Source organism: Halichondria panicea, chromosome 4 (genome assembly GCF_963675165.1).
Source record: "Halichondria panicea chromosome 4, odHalPani1.1, whole genome shotgun sequence".
In the NCBI taxonomy this organism is placed as follows: domain Eukaryota; kingdom Metazoa; phylum Porifera; class Demospongiae; order Suberitida; family Halichondriidae; genus Halichondria; species Halichondria panicea.
The window spans coordinates 265,533-287,292 of record NC_087380.1 but is presented as its reverse complement, the minus strand read 5'-3'; the positions used below and the strand labels follow the sequence as shown (position 1 = coordinate 287,292).

The following is a 21,760-nucleotide window of genomic DNA, read 5'->3' as shown; positions in this document are numbered from 1 at the left end:
AGCACTCACGGTCACCCTTAGTTAGGCGGAGTCTAACCCTCACGCTTCGTGAACAAGCTTGGACCATAAATTCTATGCTGTGTTTTCAGTTATTGTTTTCGTATGAAAAACTGTGTACAACTATGATGGTGACAGAACTTTTTTTACACAAGGTACTGCCAGACCGATTTTTCTCTATTGTAACGCTTGACAGAAAATGAGTGGGTAAAGATCATTAATGGAACAACTTAATTCCAAACAACTGTTGTATCAGATCATAGATAGAAATGTCCAGTATGATCAGGAGTTGAGAGAGATTGCAAACAATGGAGACTCAAGGTGTTCAGCTTCTGCTGCTTTTGCTGTGTGTTGTGTCCACCTGCTGGGGACAGCAAGGTAACACTAGTAGTGGAGTATGAGCTATGAACTTGGTTGTATAGCTAAATTAGTAACCTTGCATCACTGAACAGTGTACCTGACTCTGGGATCTGGTCCTAGCATCACCACTAACAATACTGAGATCCTCATCACTACTATTGGAGAGGGTGCCCAGGGTGGTCTTCCATCTCTCACTTGTCACAGTGACCTCACTACCTGCTGTAGAAGTGGTGCCAACAACTTTGGTAATGGAATACTGGGACAGTGGACGTATCCTGATGGGAGTGTGTTACTGGGAAATGTTGCCGCATTGAATGCTGGACAGCAGTTCTACATTGTGAGGGATGCCACCCAGATCATCGTGCTAAACCGTAGAGTATCTCCCAACAACCCCCTCACTCCAACCGGGTCCTACTGTTGTACTGTACCAACTACTGGAGGAGACATGACCCTCTGTGCTAACCTAGGTGAGTGGATTGTACAATGGTCACCTTATCCAGTATCATCTGTACACAGTGGTGTCACTGACGTGTATGTCCCTCCCTCCCCCCACCAATGGAGGGGTCTCCTACTCTAACATGACGCTGGGTGAGAACACTGTGGTCACCTACACCTGTGACATTGGCTACACTCTCAATGGAGGCAGCACCAGGACTTGTGGGAGTGATGCAGTGTGGAGTGGGTTAGCTCCAATTTGTCAAGGTAAGTAGATCTGAATTTGTGCAGTTTATGTGTTGAATGTGATGTTCACTATTTCATGAACTTGTTCTGATTTATCACCGATATTTAATGGAGGCATTACCTACACTGATGGACCTGCCGGCAGCAGACCTGTTGATAGCGTTTCTACCTATACTTGTGACAAATGGCTACACTATCACTGGAGAGGGTTTCAGAGTTTGTCAGAATGATGGGACCTGGAGTGGAACAGCTCCAACCTGTCAAGGTGAGTTCCACTATGTGTTGATGGTTGATAGATTGTATTGTCTCCACAGCCACCTGTCCTGACCTCACTGTACCAACCAATGGAGTGATCATCTACAGCTCTAGTACCACACCACACCGCCCTCGGGGAACCGTGGCTACACAGAGCTGCTTGAATGGATACGTACCCTCCACTACCAGCACTGCTACCAGAGTGTGTGGAGCTGACAGATTGTGGAGTGGATCAGCTCTCACTTGTCAATGTAAGCTAGTACAATGAACTCTAACAGACTTACAATCCCCCACCCCCACAGTATCTCCTGTCTACGTCTCCATGGGAACCACCACACAGGACTGTTCCTCAAGATATTCCCCTTAATACTGACCAGGGTCAGAGTGCAGCTGTTATCTACGAGACCGTCCCTGTCACTTATGAGGAGATCTCAGCCTCCGGAGAGGTCAAAGGTGACTACAACTATACACAAAACGATGCCTACTCGACTATGAGTGGGCAGGAGGCTCCAGCTGCTGTATACGACAACTAAACTGAATTATCGCATAATTGTATTTCAGATTGATAGAGGATGCAGTTATACACACTTCATCAGCCCCTCCCCCTCTCACAATGTGTTTCATTTCAAAAACGCTGTCAAGTTAAACATGAGAAAAAATACCACAAATAAGTACAACCACTAATATTAATGACGACATTGTGTAGCTACTATTCTGACTCTGAATGATGTTGTTCACTATCAGTCCAATTGTTGTGTATTCTCTGGACCTCATCTCTCACATGATCTCGTTGCTGTGGTAATATTGTCTCTGCTAGTGAGCTCAGAGCCATCAGTCGATCATGGTCTCTTGTAGCATCACAGATCTGTGTAGGTGTGTGTGTGTGTGTGTGTGGGGGGGGGGTGGGTGGGTGAGGTGGGGTGGGGTTAGTATTTTGGTCAAGTGTGCAGTGGTTGACTACAGAGGAGGTCCGACATGCATGCACGAATCACTACAAGTGCTAGTGCATTTGGCATCACTTGTAGTGATTCGTGCACGCATGTCGGACCTCCTCTGGGTTGACTAGATTATAGGTCACAATTATTAACTACTTAATCCTTAATAGTAATTAGCGCCAAAAACACAATATCTTTTAGGGGATCTTGTCAGTAAACAGATGCCCTACCTTAAAGAGGGCATCAAAGGTGTCCATGTCAGGTGATAGTTGGCACTGTTCGAACAGCCCCAGGAACAGGAAACCTCTCTCCCACTCCCCACACACCTCACAGCAGCGGATCAGCGTGTTCATTAACTCTACATCTGGCTTCACTCTAGAGTTGAGCATTCTCCACCAGTCCACTGCTGCAGAGTGGGCAGTTGTGCTGTTGGTCTGTGCAGCACTGGCTATGATCTTGTACATGTGCAGGTCAGGCTCCACTCCGCATGTGAGCATATCATCATAGGTAATGAACAGGGGTCCCCCCACTGGGCCTAGTGTTGCTAGGGCACTGATGATAGGGTACCAGTGACTGGTCTCTGTGAGTAGCCCCTGGTTGGACATTGTCTGTGTGTGTGTGTGTGTGTGTGTGTGTGTGTGTGTGTGTGTGTAGGGGGGGGGGTAATGAAATTGAAACACATCACTTGAAACGTATCTAAAATTTAACATTGGATCAACGATACTAAAGTTATGGCAGCTGAAAGATGCTCAACTACCCCCCCCCCCTTCGTTTAATCTCAGAATAGTACGATTTTTGGCGACTCTTTCAGCTGCCATAACTTGAGTATCGTGGATACAATTTAAAAGATTTTCCGATTGTTTGGAAGCTTAGAAAGATACATTTCAAACGTGTCATCAAAGTTTCCAATTTAGCGATAAAACATTTTGCCAATTTGGCCACACCATGAATAATAGCCCATGGTCCAAGGCCGAAAAATTACAAATTACAGCCCCAACGAACTGAAACACATCATTTGAAAGGTCTTTTTCTAAGCTTTCAGAAAATCATAACATTTTTGACATTGGATCAACGGTACTAAAGTTATAGCTGTTGAAAGATGCCCAACTACCCCCTCCTCGTATATAATTATACCAACAATGCACTATTATTATAGCTCACATTCTTGATGGTCCTGATGTAGCTGAATGAGTGTGTGAGTTGCTTGGGGTCCCCTCCACACACAAGCTCCACCCCCAACAACCGCACATAGTCCTCCAGTGTCAATCGAATATCATAGCGGGCACGGAAATTGCGACGAATTAAACCCAACACCTGAGAAATTTGTAACAGCATAGCAAAATGGGAAATTAATATTACAGAGCCGACTGTATAGCCTCGGGGTATTGTATGGCTTACCCTGTTAGCTTGTTGAGGGGTGATTGGGCCACAGTGTCCCGCCCACTCGACAAAGGCCTCAGAGGTCAAAGGTGAACCACACTGAAACAGAGACTTGATGGCACGATCAGCGGTGTCTAGAGACCCCTCATCAAAACACAGCCTCAGTAACAATGTCTGAGGGGGATAAAATAATTAACAATAAAAAGAATTTCCATAATTTTAGTGCATTAAAATTGAAATTGGCCTCTAAATGAGGAACAAATTAACAGTGTTTGTACTGGTAGCTATGGTAACGTACTGCGTATGTGTGCTGGTCGGGATACACACTTTGTTGATGAAGGAAAGAGGGGAAATCATAACTCAAGAACTGCTCTTCAGCTTCACTGTGTTCTGATGCCGTGTCCCTCAGAGCTAGGGCTTGAAGGTGGAGACAAGCATTGGCAGCTCTGAGCAGGTAAGAGCTCCTGTCCTCTTCAGCAGCTGACACTGATGTCTGGAGGAACTGGACAGAGAGATCCTATGGGAAAGGTTAATAATATCTATAGCTTTTATAGGGGGACTGTATTAACGTACCTTAAGAGTGAAGGTTTGCTCCCAGAGTGTGTGGAACACGGCAGCAGCTGATCCCACATCTTCCCCTCTCCTGGTGGCCTCTAGTAACAGACACAGTGTCCGTGGGCTAGCAATACACCTGTAGCAGGAACACAGGCAGAGGCAGTACAGGACACAGTACACTGTAGTTAGTACATACTCTATATGGGCTAGCAATACACCTGTAGCAGGAACACAGGCAGAGGCAGTACAGGACACAGTACACTGTAGTTAGTACATACTCTATATGGGCTAGCAATACACCTGTAGCAGGAACACAGGCAGAGGCAGTACAGGACACAGTACACTGTAGTTAGTACATACTCTAAGTTGCTGAAGATTACACTAGTATCAGTGGCCCTCACTTGAGACTAGAGAGATGCTCCATTGCTCTGTGGTGGAGGCCAGCCAGTGACAGGCCATTAACAAAGGCCACTTGCAACGAATCACTCTCAACACCAACAGACTGTATAATAGAATATAAATAAGTGAATTATTTTTCCTGGTTTTCCAGACCACCTCCTCCAAGAGTTGTTGCATTTCCTCCACTTGTCCGAGGGAACCAAGACACTCCAGCTGTACACACAGGAGGGGGTGGGAGGGGTCAGAGGTCAGCGAGCACGCCTCCAGAGCCAGTGCAGGATGCTTGTTATCTAGTAACTGTTTAGCTACTACTGGTAGGAAGCACGTACCAGTCTGTGTGTGTGGGTGGTTAGTGTAGGTACAGGATGAGTGTGAGGGGTGAGGGGTGTGGTGGGTGGTTAGTGTAGGTACAGGATGAGTGTGAGGGGTGTGGTGGGTGGTTAGAGTAGGTACAGGATGAGTGTGAGGGGTGTGGTGGGTGGTTAGGTACAGGATGAGTGTTAGGGGTGTGGTGGGTGGTGTACCTGCAACCACTCCCCCCTCATGACCTCCACAGCCTCCCCAGCCTTGTCATCAGCAATGAGGGTGGTCACTAAGTGGAGACAACATCTGTGCAGGAGGGCATCAGAGTTAAGCAACCAACATTGTGTGTATGCACGTTAAATTATGCCAATTAAAGTAAGCTATCAAACATGCTTATTTGTGAGGAAAATCATCAATAAAGAATAATAAAGCACCTTCAATAGACAGAGCTATGAAAGGGCTACAAATGCATCCATTACAGAGGATGTCAGGTTGGTTGCTATGCTAGTAATACCTGTCCTCCATTTCCAGTCCTTGTGACCTCATGTCCTCCCTCAGGGCCAGTGCAGCCTCTGAGCTACCCAACCTCTCACACATTGCCATGACAATCGTGTAACTGTCCGTGTCCATGCTACCACTCATCTTAGACTCCTCCCACAAATCCAGCGCTCTATCATATTGTCCAGAACTGGTGGCAAGAAGTTGAATATTGACGTATACTATAAATGTCGACTCTGCATATAATAGAACAACATACTACAGAGCCTTACCTTACTAGCTCTCTTAGTTCCCTGTACTGACTAGTGGAGGTGCCTGTGTGTGTGTGTGTGTGTGTGTGTGTGTGCGCGTGTGTGTGTGTGAGTGTGTGTGTGAGTGTGTGTGTGTGTGTGTGTGCGTGTGTGTGTGAGGGGATGGGTCTCATTCTACGGACCACCGTACTATTCTCACAATGTCTCACCAGTATCTGAGTGTTGTGACCATTGTCTGATGAGGGGTAGTAGAGTGGTGGGCTGAGGACAGGAGAGCTGCCATGGAGACACCACCTGGAGGACAGCGGGTGAAGGACAGTGATGGTGTCTGAGGAGAGGGAGTGTGAACCAAGGTCTTGCTGCTCTGTGCCAGGCCATGTGGGTGGGTAAAGATCATTAATGGAAGATAACTGTTTTGGATGTGTGTCATGCAAGCCAAGATGCAAACAATGAAGACTCAAGTCAAGGTTTTGCTTCTGCTGCTTTCTCTGTGTTTTGTGTCCACCTGCTGGGGACAGCAAGGTAATCCTGTGATAATGATCTAGATCTAGCTTTTTTTGATCAGATTGTCGAATAGATACGTTGGAGTTAGTGCAGCATGTTTTGGTAAGTTTGCAGTTAGAATGTGTTATAGTGATCCTATTGGTAGAGTATAGGTACTGACCTGATAACCATATCCAATATTACCTTCTCACAGTATTATGCCTCTCCCTCCCTCCCTACACCAATGGAGTGATCTCCTACTCTAACATGACGCTGGGTGAGAACACTGTGGTCACCTACACCTGTGACACTGGCTACACTCTCAATGGAGGCAGCACCAGGACTTGTGGGAGTGGATTGTGGAGTGGGTCAGCTCCAGTGTGTCAACGTAAGTGGAATAAACTTTGTACTGTTTGTCTGTTGAGTGTATCGTCTCCCACACAGCTGACTGCCCTGACTTACCCCCACTAACCAATGGATTGATTATGTACAATGCTGGATCCCATAACAATAGACCTTTCTTCTCTCATGCTGTGCACTCCTGCAACACTAGTTACACTCTCACTGGAGGTACTTTCACTGTACGTACCACCAGGTTCTGTATGAGTGGTGGGATCTGGGATGGATCAGCTCCAACCTGTCAATGTAAGCTAGTACAATGAACTCCAGACTTACAATCCCCCACCCCCACAATACCTCCTGTCTATGTCTCTATGGGAACCACCAAAATCATAAAATATTTTTACATTGGATCAACTTTACTGAAGTTATGGCAGTTAAAAGACACCCCCCCCCATCCGTTTAATCTGAGTTTGGGAATCTTTCAGCTGCCATAACTTGAATTCTGTATACCATCAGTGTGACGACAGTGTGACGACAGTGTGACAACAGTGTGACGACAGTGTGACGACAGTGTGACGACAGTGTGACGACAGTGTGACGATAGTGTGACGATAGTGTGACAATAGTGTGACGACAGTGTGACGATAGTGTGACAATAGTGTGACGGCGGTGTGACGTTTGTGTACAGTAGTGTGATGGTAGTGTGGAAACACACCATTTTAAAGATATTTTTCTAAGCTTTCAGAAAATCATAAAATATTTGAAGTTATGGCAGTTAAAAGACCCCCCCCATCCGTTTAATCTGATTTTGGGAATCTTTCAGCTGCCATAACTTGAATTCTGTGGATCGAAAATCAAATATTTTTTATTTTTCTGAAAGCTTAGAAAGAAATGGATCAGTGTGACGATAGTGTGACGATAGTGTGACGATAGTGTGACGATAGTGTGACGGCGGTGTGACGTTTGTGTACAGTAGTGTGATGGTAGTGTGGAAACACACCATTTGAAAGGTATTTTTCTAAGCTTTCAGAAAATCATAAAATATTTGACATTGGATCAACTTTACTGAAGTTATGGCAGTTAAAAGACACCCCCCCCTCCGTTTAATCTGATTTTGGGAATCTTTCAGCTGCCATAACTTGAATTCTGTGGATCAAAAATCAAATATTTTATGTTTTTCTGAAAGCTTAGAAAGAGGTTCCAGCTGCTGGAGTAATTATACGACAACTGAACTGAACTATCACATAATTATGACTTTTGTGTTTCATGTTTACTTAGTGTTTAGTTGATGCAGATGTGAAATAATTTCGCTAGTTTCTGTACTTTGTCTCTCTTGTCATAATGACTCACCGCAGTTACAGACACGTTTTACGTACTTCATCAGCCCCTCCCCCTCTGGCTTAGTACAAGTTATTTCATTTAACAGAAAAGCTATTGTGCCAGGCCATTAATTTTGTTCTCGCATGCCTAGCAGCCCAGCATGGGGTAAAGATCATTAATGGAACAACTTCCAAACAAATATATATTATAAACTGCATATTGTCATTGACTCAGCATAGGGTTGGAGCAATCATAGAGCAATGAAGACTTAAGGTGTTGTGCTTCTGCTGCTTTTGCTGTGTGCTGTGTCCACCTGCTGGGGACAGCAAGGTGCTGATAATGATTGCTATATAAATACAGGTGTGTATAATATCCCTTGCATGTAGTGGTCTGCTCGTCCCTCCCTCCCCCCACCAATGGAGGGATCTCATACTCTAACATGACACTGGGTGAGAACACTGTGGTCACCTACACCTGTGACACTGGCTACACTCTCAATGGAGGCAGCACCAGGACTTGTGAGAGTGATGGAATGTGGAGTGGGTCAGCTCCAACCTGTAGGTATGCGTTGTACAAACTAGTGGTAATGGTTGATCAGTAGATTGTGTCTGTTCCCACAGTGACATGTCCTAGCCTCCCTGTGCCAGCCAATGGAGTTATCATGTACAGCAGCCGTCTTACTCCGGTGTACACCGGCAGGCCGGACAGAGCTGCATGTCTGGATACACACGTTCCAGGAACAGCACTACATGTACTAGAGCTTGTCTGTCTGACAGATCGTGGGGTGGATCAGATCTTGTTTGTTTAGGTATAGTTGTGATGGTTGGTATAGATTGTATAACCCCTACATGCAGCCATCTGTCCTGACCTCACTGTACCAATGGAGTGATCAGCTACAGACTTCCCAGTTCAGACTCCAGCCTCAAAGTAGAGGGAACAGTGGCTACACAGAGCTGCTTGAATGGATACATACCCTCCACTACCAGCACTGCTACCAGAGTGTGTAGAGCTGACAGATTGTGGAGTGGGTCAGCTCTCACTTGTCAATGTAAGCTAGTACAATGAACTCTAACAGAGTTACAATCCCCCACCCCCACAGTACCTCCTGTCTACGTCTCCATGGAACCACCAACTATGCATGCTGTTATGAACTCACAGGTTGCCATAGACACCATCGGAGATACCACGTACTTGAGACAGCATTGACTTGCAGAACTGACTCAACTATTTGCTGTACAGGACAAGATAATTCCGGAGATTGGCTACTACCCAATGGAACAGCTATTATAAGAAATCTAGACATTACTGATTCAAACACTGATCTACTGTACAGTGTTGGAGATACAGGTGCACTCAGACTCCATCGCCCTACTGCTGTGTGATTCCTGACAACACTGGGGTCATCTAAGCCTTCTGTGTGCAGTTAGGTAAGTGTGGCCTGGGTCTTGTGTTCTCATCCATTATGATTATGCCGTGTTTCAGTGCCTGGAGACACCACCTCTCCCTCTATTACAAGTAATTTTAATTTCAGCAGTAAAATAATAATAGTATAGCACAATACATGTACAGTGCCTATATTAATTATTCAAAAATTACTCTGGACTATTGTTTTGGCACTCACAGGGGTATCTGTGGGTCGTCCTCAGAGTGACAACACTGGTGCTGTGGTTGGTGGAGTGGTGGCAGGAGTGCTGGCCCAGGTAGTGGTGATTGGAGTGACAGTAGTGATGGTGACCTACCTAGTGCTCCAGTACAAGAGAGGAGGGAAAATGTGAGTTAGTTTAAAGTGGTTTGTGTTAGTTAGCTACATAATCATGACAAAACAGCTTTTACAAAGTAGTATCGTAATGTTCTCTCCACACACAGGACTGTTCCTCAAGATAACCCGCTCCCTGACCAGGGTCAAAGTGCAACCGCTACCTACAAGACCGAGGATATCCCAGCCTCCAGCGTGGTCTAAGGTGACCATATTATCTACACACAGAACAATGCCTAGCTGACGATAACTGAACTGAACTACCTACCGGGTATCACATGAATCCTTTTGTTAGCTGAGAGACAAATGTGACAATACCTGCATGTCACTGTCAGTGTGTGGGTGTGCATATGCATGGTGTATAGACTAAAAGTCTATAGGACATCACAATAACTCGATCCCAGCCCCTCTCTCACTCTCAATTGAGAGCGTCCTGGAATCGAGGCTAAATTGTTTGTCAGACATGTGGGTAAAGATCGAAAATATGGATGTGGTGTATGCATGCAAAATGTAGCCTCGATTCCAGGCAGCTAATGCGGCCTGGAATCGAGGCTATCCAAGTGCAAACAATGAAGACTCAAGGTGTTCAGCTTCTGCTGCTTTTGCTGTGTGTTGTGTCCACATGCTGGGGGCAGCAAGGTAATACTAGTAGTGGAGTATGAGCTATGAACTTGGTTGTATAGCTAAATTAGTAACCTTGCATCACTGAACAGTGTACCTGACTCTGGGATCTGGTCCTAGCATCACTACTGACAATACTGAGATCCTCATCACTGCCATTGGAGAGGATGGTGGTCTCCCTTCTCTCACCTGTCACACTGACCTCACTACCTGCTGTAGAAGTAGTGACAACAATGGCATGGGAGCACTAGGACAGTGGACGTTTCCTGATGGGAGTGTGGTACTGCAAAATGCTGGCTCAATGACTGCTGGACAGCAGTTCTACATTCTAAAGGGGGCACCTCAGGTCATCAGACTGGCTCGTAGAGAGGCTAACAACCCCCTCACTCCAACTGGGTCCTACTGTTGTACTGTACCAACTACTGGAGGAGATATGACCCTCTGTGCTAACCTGGGTGAGCGGATCAATATGTCAGCCCCAGTATATACTAGCTGGTTATTCACCCCCTTTCACGAGTTTACCTGTAGAAAACCCTCTCCAAGTGTTTACTTGTCCAACACTCCTATAGTTCCATGCATTATAGTATTTTCATATCTCCCTCCCCTGCAGTTGCACCTACATGTTCTGATAATCTCTCGGAAATCTCTAATGGAGCCATAACCTATGCTAGTGGATCCACTAACAACAGACCAGTGGGTGCTACAGCCAGTTACAGCTGCTTCAATCCCTACACTCTGGTTGGAGTGTCAGTGAGGACTTGTGGGAGTAATGGAGAGTGGAGCTCAACACCAGCTCCAGTGTGTCAGAGTAAGGAATGACTGAATGTGTAATAATATGTACATTGAGTGTGTACCTGTTCCCATAGTGATAACCTGCACTGACCTACCCTCACTGGCAAACGAAAATGTTGACTATGGTGCTGGATCCCCTGACAGCAGACCAGTGGATACTGTGGCCACCTACACCTGTGACACTGGCTACACTCTCAATGGAGACAGCACCAGGACTTGTAGGAGTGATAGATTGTGGAGTGGGTCAGCTCCAACTTGTCAGCGTAAGTGGAATGGACTTTGTACTGTTTGTTTGTTGAGTGTATCGTCTCCCATACAGCTAACTGCCCTGACTTAACACCCTCACTGGCCAATGGGATGATTATGTACAGTGGTGGATCCCCTGACAACAGACCTCTCGGCTCTAGTGCCGTGCACTCTTGCAACTTTGGCTACACTCTCACTGGAGGTATCACTACCAGGATCTGTGTGAGTGGAGGGATCTGGGCTGGGTCACCTCCAACTTGTCAAAGTGAGTGGAATGGACTTTAAATACTGTTATTCTTGTGTTCGTTTAGTACAGTTACATAAATACTAAATATCTTTGGTTACAGTTTCCTGTGGCCCTCCTTCCTCTATTAACAACGGATCTCCCGGACAACCAACCAGCACAATGATTGGAGGAGAGGCGACCTACACTTGTGACACTGGATACCTTCTGATTGGCTCTGAAACCATCACATGTTTGAGTGCTGGCAACTGGAGCAGCTCACCGGCCTGTCAGAGTAAGTAGCAATTTTGCATTTACTGTATTTTACATGTCCCCCATATAGTCCCTCCCCCTGTGTACTTGTCCCTCTCCTCCACCAACTACTTATCTGGGCTCTCTGAGATCTCCCTGTCCTCCTTGGGAGAGAGAAGTGGCCTCGTCTGTCATACTGACCTTGCTGGCTGCTGTGGGAACACTGGAGATTGGTACTATCCTAATGGCTCTGTTGTTATGGAGGATGGAGCGTTGTATGTTAGCAGAGGTCAGATGAGTGTCAGTCTGATGATGAGTCGAACTGCTACTGCTCATGGTGGTGTCTACTGCTGTGTGGTGCCTACCAGTGGAGGGATAGACACAGCATGCATTGTGTTAAGTGCCATGCAGTCCACACAATCCATTACAGCCTCTACTGATGAGAGCTCTCCCTGTCAGTGTGACAACACTGGTGCTGTGGTGGGAGGAGCGGTGGCCCTGGTAGCAGTGGTGACTATAGTAACTGGTGTAGTGATGGTGGCCTACCTAGTGCTCCGGTACAAGAGAGGAGGGAAAATGTGAGTTAGTTTAAAGTGGTTTGTGTTGAAATAATCACTGAACAAAGTGCTATTGTCATAACTACTACTACGAGTATTATCATCTGTTCTCTCCACACACAGGACTGTTACTCAAGATATCTCCCTTACTGACCAGGGTCAAAGTGCAGCCGCTACCTACGAGACCGTCCCTGCCGTTTATGATGAAATCCCAGCCTCCAAAAATGTCAAAGGTGACTACGTTTTCTCACAAAACAATGCCTACTCGACTGTGAGTGGGCGACTGTGAGTGGGTGTGAGGTTCCAGCTGCTGGAGTAATTATACGACAACTGCACTGAACTATTACGACATTTATTTTGATATAGCGAGTTCGTGGTTTTTTTAGCTGTGTAGATGTGAAATAATTTCTGTACAACTTTTCTACTACAGGTACATAATATTACACTTTTGTAAAGAAATTGTGTTTTAAATTACGATGTTTAATATAAAGAAAGCATGCATGATTGGTTTCACAGTAAGTTCACAGTCACATGATTACACAGCTGGGTCGTAGACCTGCCTGTTGAGACCGTAGGGTGTCATTCCAGCACTGGAGGCTCCCTTGTTGGACCCGTACTGCAGACTGGTCACTCTGTTCCCCTCTTGAATCACCTCAGACGAGAAGTCCCTCTCATTTCTCTCAGCCTCCTTGGGGCCGAGGATGGGACCATCGAAATCATTCTTCCGAGCAGTACGGCCCAAGGCTATAATCCCAGACAATACCTGCATGTCAGTGTGTGTCAGTGTGTGGGTGTGCATGTCAGTGTGTGGGTGTGCATGTCAGTGTGTGGGTGTGCATGGTGACACATTTCTCTACACAATACTTATATAATAACCATTTCCTGCACAGTCTTTCATGATTAACATCAGACAATTGCCTGCCCTTGTTATGAATTGCAAATCTAATTGTGGTTTGAGGTGATTCATTATCAGAGAGAGTGGTAGCAGCTGTACACAGACCACCCACCACACTGCTCACCATGTTCCTATCTGTTTCCTCAAATAGGTCTAGCGTTGTAAACAGGTCATCTTGTTTCATGCCATACTCTCTGCAACCATCCAGGAACTTCTGAATAGCATCAAGCTGTGGCAGAAACAACACATTAGATCATGATTGCCTGTGGTATACTGAATATGGTATATTTTGCAGACAGGCACTCACTGCTTTAAACTTTTGTGTTGTAGGAGTCTCGAACTTGATGGCTACTAGACCAGACTGTAACCTGTTGAGTAGTTTACACAAGTAGGAGCCATCTCGCAGGAACTCAAAGAAGTCTCCCTCAATGGGCTCCCCAGTCACTGCCTCCATCCAGAACCTCGCTTTAGCTTCGTCTTCCTTGTTGTAATGAGCATCTCGCTGCAAGGGGAGGGATAACAGCAATTAGAAAGAAACTTGGTATAAAATTTGATGGACTGCATGTTGTTATTCTATCAGCTAAATAGCATAACAATTATTGTAGCCACAAACACAATAGTAACAGCTTGAGCTACCTTCAAGGCTTGGTCAGCATTGATGCCAGACTTTGATGCTCTTGTTTCAATGGAAGCCTCCTCGTTACTCATCTTGTATAGCTTGCTAGTATAAGCTAGTTGATACTCTTGATGTTGTATACTCTGAGCTCTGTGGTGTTCTCACTAACCACTTAATGTCCTGTGGTACATTCCATTCATTCTAAATCATTAAGCTAAAAGCTGTCTCATCCACCACCACCCAAACTAGGTCAATAGACATCCTCCTAATGCATGCCAAGTACCCAGGCTGTTTGCCAACATCACACAGTCATTATTAAATCACGCAACGACTCAAGAATTGACATCAAAAAACTTAAAATGTATGAAGAACTGTTAAAAGTGATAAATAAAAAAGATACCTGCTTTGCAGAATGTCTAACTCTACACTATCCTAAACACAGGGCTCATGCCCAGCACACAGTTATACTGATGACTCTTGTACACCAATACATATCGTCCAGGGTTACTAGGCACTTGTCCAGTTGGTACTACCTTGCGATACATCTTATCCTGAGGCTCTCCACCACGCGCTGGGGAGTACACATAGTACACATAGTCACGCTCAATACTCGAGAAATCAGACGGAAACAGTCCAATCCAGTCAAACATCGATACCTCTGTGTGTGCAATGACATCAAATGATATGACAGCCTCAGATCCAATCACCCACTCGTTGAGCCGGAATATTACCAACGGAATAAATCCAGAGATGTCCACAGATAAGACCAGTCCAGCGCTGACTGCCTTGTGGTCACTGATGCGGGGTTGAATGTTCATACCATAGTACTGCGGCTGAATGATTGCCCTCGGTTCTGAGTCTGTTATCTGAGGCAATCTTCGATCGTGTATTCGCCATAGAACACGATCAGTCCATGCTGGAGCGCGACCTTTCCCTCCATCGTCATAGCGATCTGTTCCAGGTGCATACTTGTACGAGGGTTGGAAGTCGAGTGGCATCTCCATGAATGTGTATAATTGGCAGGGGCTTTGATTTCCTTTCTTCTGCTCCCTAATGAGTTGGTCTCTCTCTATCAACCCACTGTAGCCATTGTGAGTGAGCGTTGACACCACTTCGTGAAACTCTTGTCCTTCAAGTCGGAAATTGAGATCACCAAACAAGATGACAACATCGTGTTCCAGTAGCTCTGATGGTTGTACATACGGAAACACTTGCTTCTCTAATATATCCCTCAGCTCCCCCGCTCTCCGGGCGTTGTTCTCGGGGTGGGGGATTAGGTGGCAATTAGTGAGACACACATTTAGATCCCCCAGGGTGAATCGAATACTTGACGCCCCCTTGTTGCCTAGGATACCACTGAAGCCGGTCTTGAATGTGGACGTCTCCAAGTTTCGAATGTAGCAGAGAAGAGGGCGTTTGATAAACACCATGTTGAGTATTCCGAGCAGTCTAACGGAGGTCAATCGAGCGAAGCCTTTCTGGGAGAGGAAGTCACTGAATGTGTCAACCAGAGGGTCTCGTCCGACTAGCGGTATGTTGGAGGACATGGCGTCTTGTACACTCTGATACGCCTCCTGAAGACCCACCACTATAATGTCCGTATCATTGTAGAGGTCATGTATCATCATGTTCTCCTGGGGCAGGAACATGCTCTCAATGTCGGCAGAGGATGGTACAGTACTTGCAATGTTCCAGGTCACCACATGTACGATGAAATCACTGTAGTGGATTTTCGGGCTACAGACAACCTTTGGGCGATTAACGCGATTAGTATATCCTTGAATTCCATTGATTTCTGGCAAATTCGTCTCTCTCTGTTGACTAGAGGCATCCTCGATATGACCAGTAGGTGTAGAGGACAGTTGTACGCTCACAGGGACAACAGTAGGGCCATCAACAATGGAGTCATTATCAATAGTAGATGCCATACTAATTAATATTTTCAATATTACAGAATGAATTGTTAATTGGAAAGTTAGATCTACATGCAAACAATGCTAAAGGTCAAAGGACAGTATTTTGTGCTCCAATTAGAACACCACGTTGCCAAGAAGTTTAATTTTGTTCAAGTTTCTGTAGCTCTATTATAGTCTCTATGAGGGATGCATATCTTGGACCTACCCGCTGAGATATTGTCCGCCATTCTCTCCTGGGTCCCATGCAATGACCTGGTGCTGAGTGTCCCCCTAGTTTGCAAGTACTTCAGAGACCTCCTCATAACGGAATGGTATTGGAGGAGACGGTTTGTGGGGCTCACTGCAGCACAGCCATTGAAAGTGTACAAAGACCTGGTCCTCCAGCAATGGCAAGCAGCCTGTCTGAGATATGAAGATGTAACAGCTGAACAGAAGACCATCACATTGAGTGGTGAGTGGTAGCTTTGTATTAATGGCTGTGTGGTTAAGTAGTCCCCCCCAGGCCCTATAGGTGGTGTGGACTGTGTGCACATACTACACCCCTCCTCGTACGGGACAGGGGCTGTCATAGTGGCCGGATCACGTGATTCATTGGTCTACATCTGGCGACGTCGCAGCTCTCCACGAGACATGCGGTCCTTCACTAGCCAGAAACTGTCAGGACACAAGGTACCAGTGATGGCTAGTGTGAGTTACTGACTACCTTACTCCTCCCACTCAGGGATGGGTGTGGTGTCTGGCATCTGAGCCAGGGAGGGAGAGTGCTCTACTGTGCTCTGGGTCCTGGGATCATACCATCAATATCTGGGACATCGCTGTAGGTCAGAACATTGCCTCTATCAAGTGAGAATAATTATGTGTAGAGTAATTAGCAGGATTAACACAAGACCCTCAGGAAGGAACACAAGTCAGTGGTACTGTCACTGACCATGCCTCAACCTAACCAGCTGGTGAGCACCTGTCAAGATAAACGAGTGAGGGAGATTGATCTGAGACAACCAATTGGAGTTACCATCTGTCACACTGAGCACACTCAATCTGTGCTCTCAGTAGCCGCTAATGAGAGGTGAGTACACAAGGGGGGGTCCCCCTCTTGCAGTAAATATCGTATAGCGTAAAATGTTCGATAGACTTGTTACAGAATGCTACAGTGGATTGCAGTGCTACATGTGCAGTGGTGCATGTGCAGTGCTGCATGTACAGTGGTGCATGTGCAGTGCTGCATGTACAGTGGTGCATGTGCAGTGCTGCATGTACAGTGGTGCATGTGCAGTGCTGCATGTACAGTGGTGCATGTGCAGTGCTGCATGTACAGTGGTGCATGTGCAGTGCTGCATGTACAGTGGTGCATGTGCAGTGCTGCATGTACAGTGGTGCATGTGCAGTGCTGCATGTACAGTGCACGTGGTGACTGACTGTCTCTGCAGGTTCATCTACTCTGGCAGTGAGGACAAGTCGGTGTGTGTGTGGGACAGGAGAGCTCATAAACTACTGCAGAGAATAAAGGTACATGTTATGTCAGGTGATCTAGTGTACTCATCTCTCATGTCCCTGTATAGTTGAAGAAGTTTATTCCATCGCTGTGTTTGGACTCTGACCTCCTCACACTGGCTAGTGGTCAAGGGGTTAATGTGTACGATGCTAGGAACGGCACTCTGGACTTAATCAGTGTAAGACAAGCATCTCATATTTTGTCCTTAAATTTAGATTCATTGTTAGTTGAAATGTTTATCAATTTTAATGCAATTTTCTGCAGTCATTTGTTCCTGAGCACAGCTTGCCATTGACCTCTGTACTCCACACTCTGGGTACAGTAGCCACGGCCTCTAAAGATGGTACAGTGAGACTACACAGTATGGCCGAGGGACACAGGGCAATAGCCACCCTCAATAACCATCGCAGTGATGTAACTAGTTTAGACTTCAGCAAGAGAACACTAGCCATAGCTTCAGCAGATACAACTGTCTCATTGTGTTCTCCAAAACTCTTATAACCTGTTTGTATTATGTGGGTGAGGGTGAAAATGTCATTCTGCATGCAATAGTAAAACAATTTGTTCTATAGACGACCTTTCCCTTAGTTTCATCCAGTGAAATGTGGGGAAAGGTCGTCGGTAGAACTAGGGCATTACTGTTCTCACAGTCTGTAGGGGGGCGTTCCCAAATACACACATGACTTTGAGTGAGTGGAGAAGATGTCTTTGTTTGCAGAAGCTACCAAGAAAGCTGCGAGCGCACGCTTCAAGCAGCCCCAGCTAGATGCTGAGGGACAACAGATTGAGGTAGGTAGTACCAGTGATCACTAGCAGGCCCAGTACATGGCCCCCCCACACACACAGTATGATGTTCGTGAGGATGAGGACCAAGATGTGAAGCTACAGGAGAGCATCAACCTGTTACTAGCTGCTGGCTACTTCCGAGCTCGTATCAAGGGACTGTCCCCATTTGACAAGATAGTGGGTGGAATGACGTGGTGTATCCAAGGCAGCAACTTTGATGTAGACGTTGACCTCCTCTTTCAAGAGAACTCCACCATTGGCCAGAAGATGTGAGTTGGCTGACAGTTAGAGCTGCTTAGATACGCATTTCAAGGGGCTACACATGCATTACACAATCCTTAGCTATTAATAGTTATAAATGATTACCGGTGTTGTACAATCTTTAACGCTTCAGTTACTGATGCTATGTGTACCTTCCCCTGTACAGTGCTCTCACAGAGAAGATCGTGGCTGTGCTGCCGCGTATGAAGTGTCCTCATCGCCTGGAGCCTCATCAGATTCAAGGGCTGGACTTCATCTCTATCTATCCTGTCATCCAGTGGTTGGTCAAGCTTGCTATAGAAACACGAGAGGAAACTGGCGACTATGTCCGAGCTTTCTCTGTGTCGCAGTTTGCCAAGAATCACATGACACCCGAGGTACAGTCATGTGATAGTATAATTATGAATGAGAATTGATATTTGCGTATACAGGACATTGATTTTGAATCACGCAAGGATCGAGCTATTGGGTCGCTGGGGAGTGTGAAGGTATGTTAGCCACACCCACTAGCTGTGCAACTAACCACACCCCCTGTAGAGTGCGTACAAGCCGCAGCGTCGCTATCGTAAGCCACGAGGAGGGGAACAAGATGAGGAGATGTTGGTGCACACTACGCTACTAGAGTATGGCAGGTGAGACTAACCGCCTCTGTCTCTGTATGCACTGTCTCACTGTATTCTCTCACTATATATACAGACGCTATGGCCTGGGCAGAGTCATCAAGTCATCCAAGGTACTTCTATAACACTAACTCTAATGGCAATATTAATTAACAGGGCTATTTATGGAGAATTAGATATAGGCATATGCCCCCCTCTCTTGTTCAAACATGGTTCGGCCCCACACAATACGTGCCCCACCCTACTTTGGAGTTTCAGCATAATTATTGCCCATTCTTGAAAAAAATCCTGAAATACACGCTGCTAACTCTTCACCTGAAATGCACACTGCTAACTACACTGCTAACTCTTCACTTTTCCTGTATAGGATGATTCCAAGGAGTCTCAGAAGAAGAGAGCCCTAGCCAACAAGTTAGGGGGTGTGGCCAACGAGGGGGAGGGGGAGGACAGTAGAGCAGCCGAGGAGAAGAGGATCAAAGCACTCATGAAGAATATGGAGGAAGCAGAGGGAAGTCTGTTCCTGTCCAAGGCTGCAGTGGGCTCCATAGTGGGACTACAGTCAGCTGAGATACAACAGATGGTGTCAGAGTACGAGGAGAAGAGGGCGGGGCTTGAGGCAGGGAAACGCCCTGACAAGGTGGCTGGAGCACAGACGCATGCTCGAATGGTGGCCGCCCTCGAGAAGCAGATCACTCTACAGGGGAAGAAGTGTGAGGAGGTAAGTGCTATCTAGAGTATCCATCTTTGAGGGGACATAACTTATTCCTATGTACAATTTGCGTTCAGTAGCTCTTAGGAAGACCTGATATTTATTTTGTAATTTTGTTACTTGTTACAATGTATGACTGTGTGTGTTTGTACAGGCCCAGGGCAGACATGATGTCATCTATGAGGAGTATCGTCATGCACAACAACAGCTGGAGAAGGTGGAGGCTTACAGTGCCAAGATTGCTGAAGAAATGGACAAACTGGATGCAATGGAAACTGATGAGAATAGAGAGTAAGTCATGTGACTAGCATAGCTGTCATGTGATCACCCACCCACTCACTCACTGTAGAGTGCTGCAACAACTTCGTGCTCTGGTGGCCATGAATGAAAACCTCAAGAAACAAGAACTACAGTTCAAAGCTCACTGCAAGGTTAGCAAACAATTGCCCACTCAGGGGTTTACCAATATTCGATAGCTACTTTTCAGAGCCCACTATAATTTGTGTTGAGAGTGTCCAATTTTAAAACTAATTGCAATACATATAGCTCTCAGAATACCTGTCCAGTGGTGTGCTTAGATACAGCCTTGTGCTTAGATACAGCCTTGTGCTTAGATACATCCTTGTGCTTAGATACAGCGTTGTGCTTAGATACATCCTTGTGCTTAGATACAGCGTTGTGCTTAGATACATCCTTGTGCTTAGATACAGCGTTGTGCTTAGATACATCCTTGTGCTTAGATACAGCGTTGTGCTTAGATACATCCTTGTGCTTAGATACAGCGTTGTGCTTAGATACAGCGTTGTGCTTAGATACAGCATTGTGCTTAGATACAGCGTTGTGCTTAGATACAGCATTGTGTGTGTGTCTACTGCCCTCTTAGGATGAGAAGGGTCGTCTGGATGATGCTATCAGGAGACTGGAGGCAGGGGATGTGGATATTGTGAGTGAGGAGGATGACAGGATGACAGCCATTAGACAACACTACCAGGCTGACAGTGAGAGGCTCACTAAGATCAAGGCCCTACAGGTGTGTGTGTGGGTGTGTGTGTGTGTGGGGGGGTGGTTGACATTATTGTAACCCTCCCTTGTCACAGGCTCGTAAGAACAGGGAGATAGCACTACTACAGAGGAAGATTGATGAAGTGCCATCACGCACTGAGCTCTCACAATATCAGAGACGATTCATTGAACTCTACAACCAAGGTAACACACACACTACCCAACTATGCACACACACTACCCCCCCTACACACACACTACCCCCCCCCCCCCTACACACACACTACCCCCCCCCCCCTACACACACACTATCCCCCCCCCCTACACACACACTACCCCCCCCTACACACACTACCCCCCCCCCCGCCCACTATACAGTGAACTCTACTCTGAATGAGACCAGGCAGTTCTACTCACTCTACAACACTCTGGAGGACCAGAAGGCATACATGGAGAAAGAGGTACAGCGACTCAAAATAATTGTAATCATTCAATGATACATTTATACATTGTGTAGGTTGGAATCTTGAGCACTATTCACGAGAAGTTTGACATGTAAGTGGTGATGCATAATTATAATGTGTGTCTGTACATCCGCTGCCCCCCCCCCACACTACCCCCTCCACTACCCTCCCACACACACTGCCCCCCACACACACTGCCCCCCCTCCACTACCCCCACAGTGCTATGGAGTCTGAGAAGAACAAGGGATTATTCCTCACTCAAGTGGAGCAGTTTCTGGAGGGCATTAAACAAGACAGAGGCAAGGTAAGTGAGCACTAGTGTCATGCTACCCACCCACCACCATACTGGCTGTAGCTCGAGCGTAAGAGGGAGGATGAGAAGAATGAGAAGGATCGACTCAATGCCATCTATCTGGAGCTGGTGGAGAAACAGAGAAGCTACTACAAGACTGTCAGGGACTTCCAAGAGGTCAGTCATGAGTGATGGTGTGGGTGTGTGTGATGGTGTGTGGGTGTGTGTTATGATGGTGTGTGGGTGTGTGTGATGGTGTGTGGGTGTGTGTTATAATGTGTGTGTCCACTGCAGGAGTGTCGCAAGAATGAGATACTAATCTCCAAGCTGAGGGCCAAGGGTCTGACTAACTAACCTATTGACAGACTGACTAGCTGACTAGCTGTAACTGTAGAATTCTCTTAGACTCATAATAGTGTGTGTTTGTGTGTTTGGAGATGTTAGAATATAAATCATATATTGCCTGGTTCATTTGAGATTGACATGTACAGTATACAGAA

General features: G+C 46.2%; 8 protein-coding genes across 13 annotated transcripts in view; 5 read left to right on the top strand and 3 right to left on the bottom strand.

Annotated features, from left to right (window-relative positions):
- The window catches only part of LOC135334817 (complement receptor type 1-like), a 47,375-nt gene extending 37,550 nt beyond the window's left edge, over positions 1-9,825 (top strand). Inside the window, exon 8 of the mRNA XM_064530158.1 lies at positions 9,626-9,825. Within this exon, the coding sequence (XP_064386228.1) occupies positions 9,626-9,719 (94 nt within the window). The 3' untranslated portion in view covers positions 9,720-9,825. The remainder of the gene's footprint in view (positions 1-9,625) is intronic.
- LOC135334791 (CUB and sushi domain-containing protein 1-like) overlaps positions 1-12,680 on the top strand; it is a 42,311-nt gene extending 29,631 nt beyond the window's left edge. For all 3 annotated transcript variants that reach the window (XM_064530116.1, XM_064530117.1, XM_064530114.1), the window contains 2 exons: positions 12,080-12,227; positions 12,330-12,680. In XM_064530116.1, the coding sequence (XP_064386186.1) occupies positions 12,080-12,227; positions 12,330-12,495 (314 nt within the window). In that variant the 3' untranslated portion in view covers positions 12,496-12,680. The remainder of the gene's footprint in view (positions 1-12,079; positions 12,228-12,329) is intronic.
- On the top strand, positions 261-2,007 carry LOC135334847 (clotting factor C-like). Of its 2 annotated transcripts, XM_064530208.1 has the most exons (5): positions 261-375; positions 450-824; positions 874-1,303; positions 1,353-1,544; positions 1,596-2,007. In XM_064530208.1, exons 3-5 carry the CDS (start codon positions 1,147-1,149, stop codon positions 1,658-1,660), a joined length of 414 nt encoding a protein of 137 aa, XP_064386278.1. In that variant the 5' UTR covers positions 261-375; positions 450-824; positions 874-1,146; the 3' UTR covers positions 1,661-2,007. The 2 variants fall into 2 exon arrangements, with proteins under 2 accessions (XP_064386278.1, XP_064386277.1); XM_064530207.1 differs by lacking the exon at positions 1,596-2,007 and having other exon boundaries at positions 1,353-1,492.
- Positions 1,927-6,014, bottom strand: LOC135334810 (uncharacterized). 3 transcript variants are annotated; one of them, XM_064530146.1, is made up of 12 exons: positions 5,824-6,014; positions 5,636-5,678; positions 5,380-5,553; positions 5,087-5,171; positions 4,716-4,895; positions 4,565-4,665; positions 4,182-4,299; positions 3,907-4,125; positions 3,627-3,782; positions 3,390-3,542; positions 2,459-2,836; positions 1,927-2,158 (listed from the first exon to the last, which is right to left on the bottom strand). In XM_064530146.1, the coding sequence occupies exons 1-12, from the start codon at positions 5,990-5,992 to the stop codon at positions 2,003-2,005; spliced, it is 1,932 nt and encodes a 643-aa protein (XP_064386216.1). In that variant the 5' UTR covers positions 5,993-6,014; the 3' UTR covers positions 1,927-2,002. The 3 variants fall into 3 exon arrangements, with proteins under 3 accessions (XP_064386216.1, XP_064386217.1, XP_064386218.1); XM_064530147.1 differs by having other exon boundaries at positions 4,719-4,895; XM_064530148.1 differs by having other exon boundaries at positions 5,380-5,584; positions 5,824-5,911.
- LOC135334848 (myophilin-like) lies at positions 12,666-13,915 on the bottom strand. The gene is made up of 4 exons (XM_064530209.1): positions 13,738-13,915; positions 13,409-13,603; positions 13,226-13,330; positions 12,666-12,969 (listed from the first exon to the last, which is right to left on the bottom strand). The coding sequence occupies exons 1-4, from the start codon at positions 13,807-13,809 to the stop codon at positions 12,742-12,744; spliced, it is 600 nt and encodes a 199-aa protein (XP_064386279.1). The 5' UTR covers positions 13,810-13,915; the 3' UTR covers positions 12,666-12,741.
- A 106-nt stretch (positions 13,916-14,021) lies between these two features.
- LOC135334823 (inositol polyphosphate 5-phosphatase K-like) lies at positions 14,022-15,686 on the bottom strand. The gene has a single exon (XM_064530167.1). It carries the CDS (start codon positions 15,643-15,645, stop codon positions 14,140-14,142), a length of 1,506 nt encoding a protein of 501 aa, XP_064386237.1. The 5' UTR covers positions 15,646-15,686; the 3' UTR covers positions 14,022-14,139.
- A 42-nt stretch (positions 15,687-15,728) lies between these two features.
- Positions 15,729-17,692, top strand: LOC135334833 (F-box/WD repeat-containing protein 9-like). The gene is made up of 7 exons (XM_064530187.1): positions 15,729-16,084; positions 16,136-16,302; positions 16,355-16,476; positions 16,529-16,699; positions 17,061-17,139; positions 17,193-17,303; positions 17,390-17,692. Exons 1-7 carry the CDS (start codon positions 15,820-15,822, stop codon positions 17,624-17,626), a joined length of 1,152 nt encoding a protein of 383 aa, XP_064386257.1. The 5' UTR covers positions 15,729-15,819; the 3' UTR covers positions 17,627-17,692.
- A 71-nt stretch (positions 17,693-17,763) lies between these two features.
- On the top strand, positions 17,764-21,736 carry LOC135334812 (coiled-coil domain-containing protein 93-like). Its single transcript, XM_064530151.1, has 16 exons — positions 17,764-17,914; positions 17,972-18,180; positions 18,339-18,549; positions 18,604-18,660; positions 18,710-18,804; positions 18,869-18,905; positions 19,160-19,510; positions 19,656-19,792; positions 19,851-19,932; positions 20,385-20,531; positions 20,599-20,707; positions 20,882-20,964; positions 21,021-21,058; positions 21,188-21,272; positions 21,324-21,437; positions 21,555-21,736. The coding sequence occupies exons 1-16, from the start codon at positions 17,828-17,830 to the stop codon at positions 21,612-21,614; spliced, it is 1,902 nt and encodes a 633-aa protein (XP_064386221.1). The 5' UTR covers positions 17,764-17,827; the 3' UTR covers positions 21,615-21,736.
- Positions 21,737-21,760: the final 24 nt, after the last annotated feature.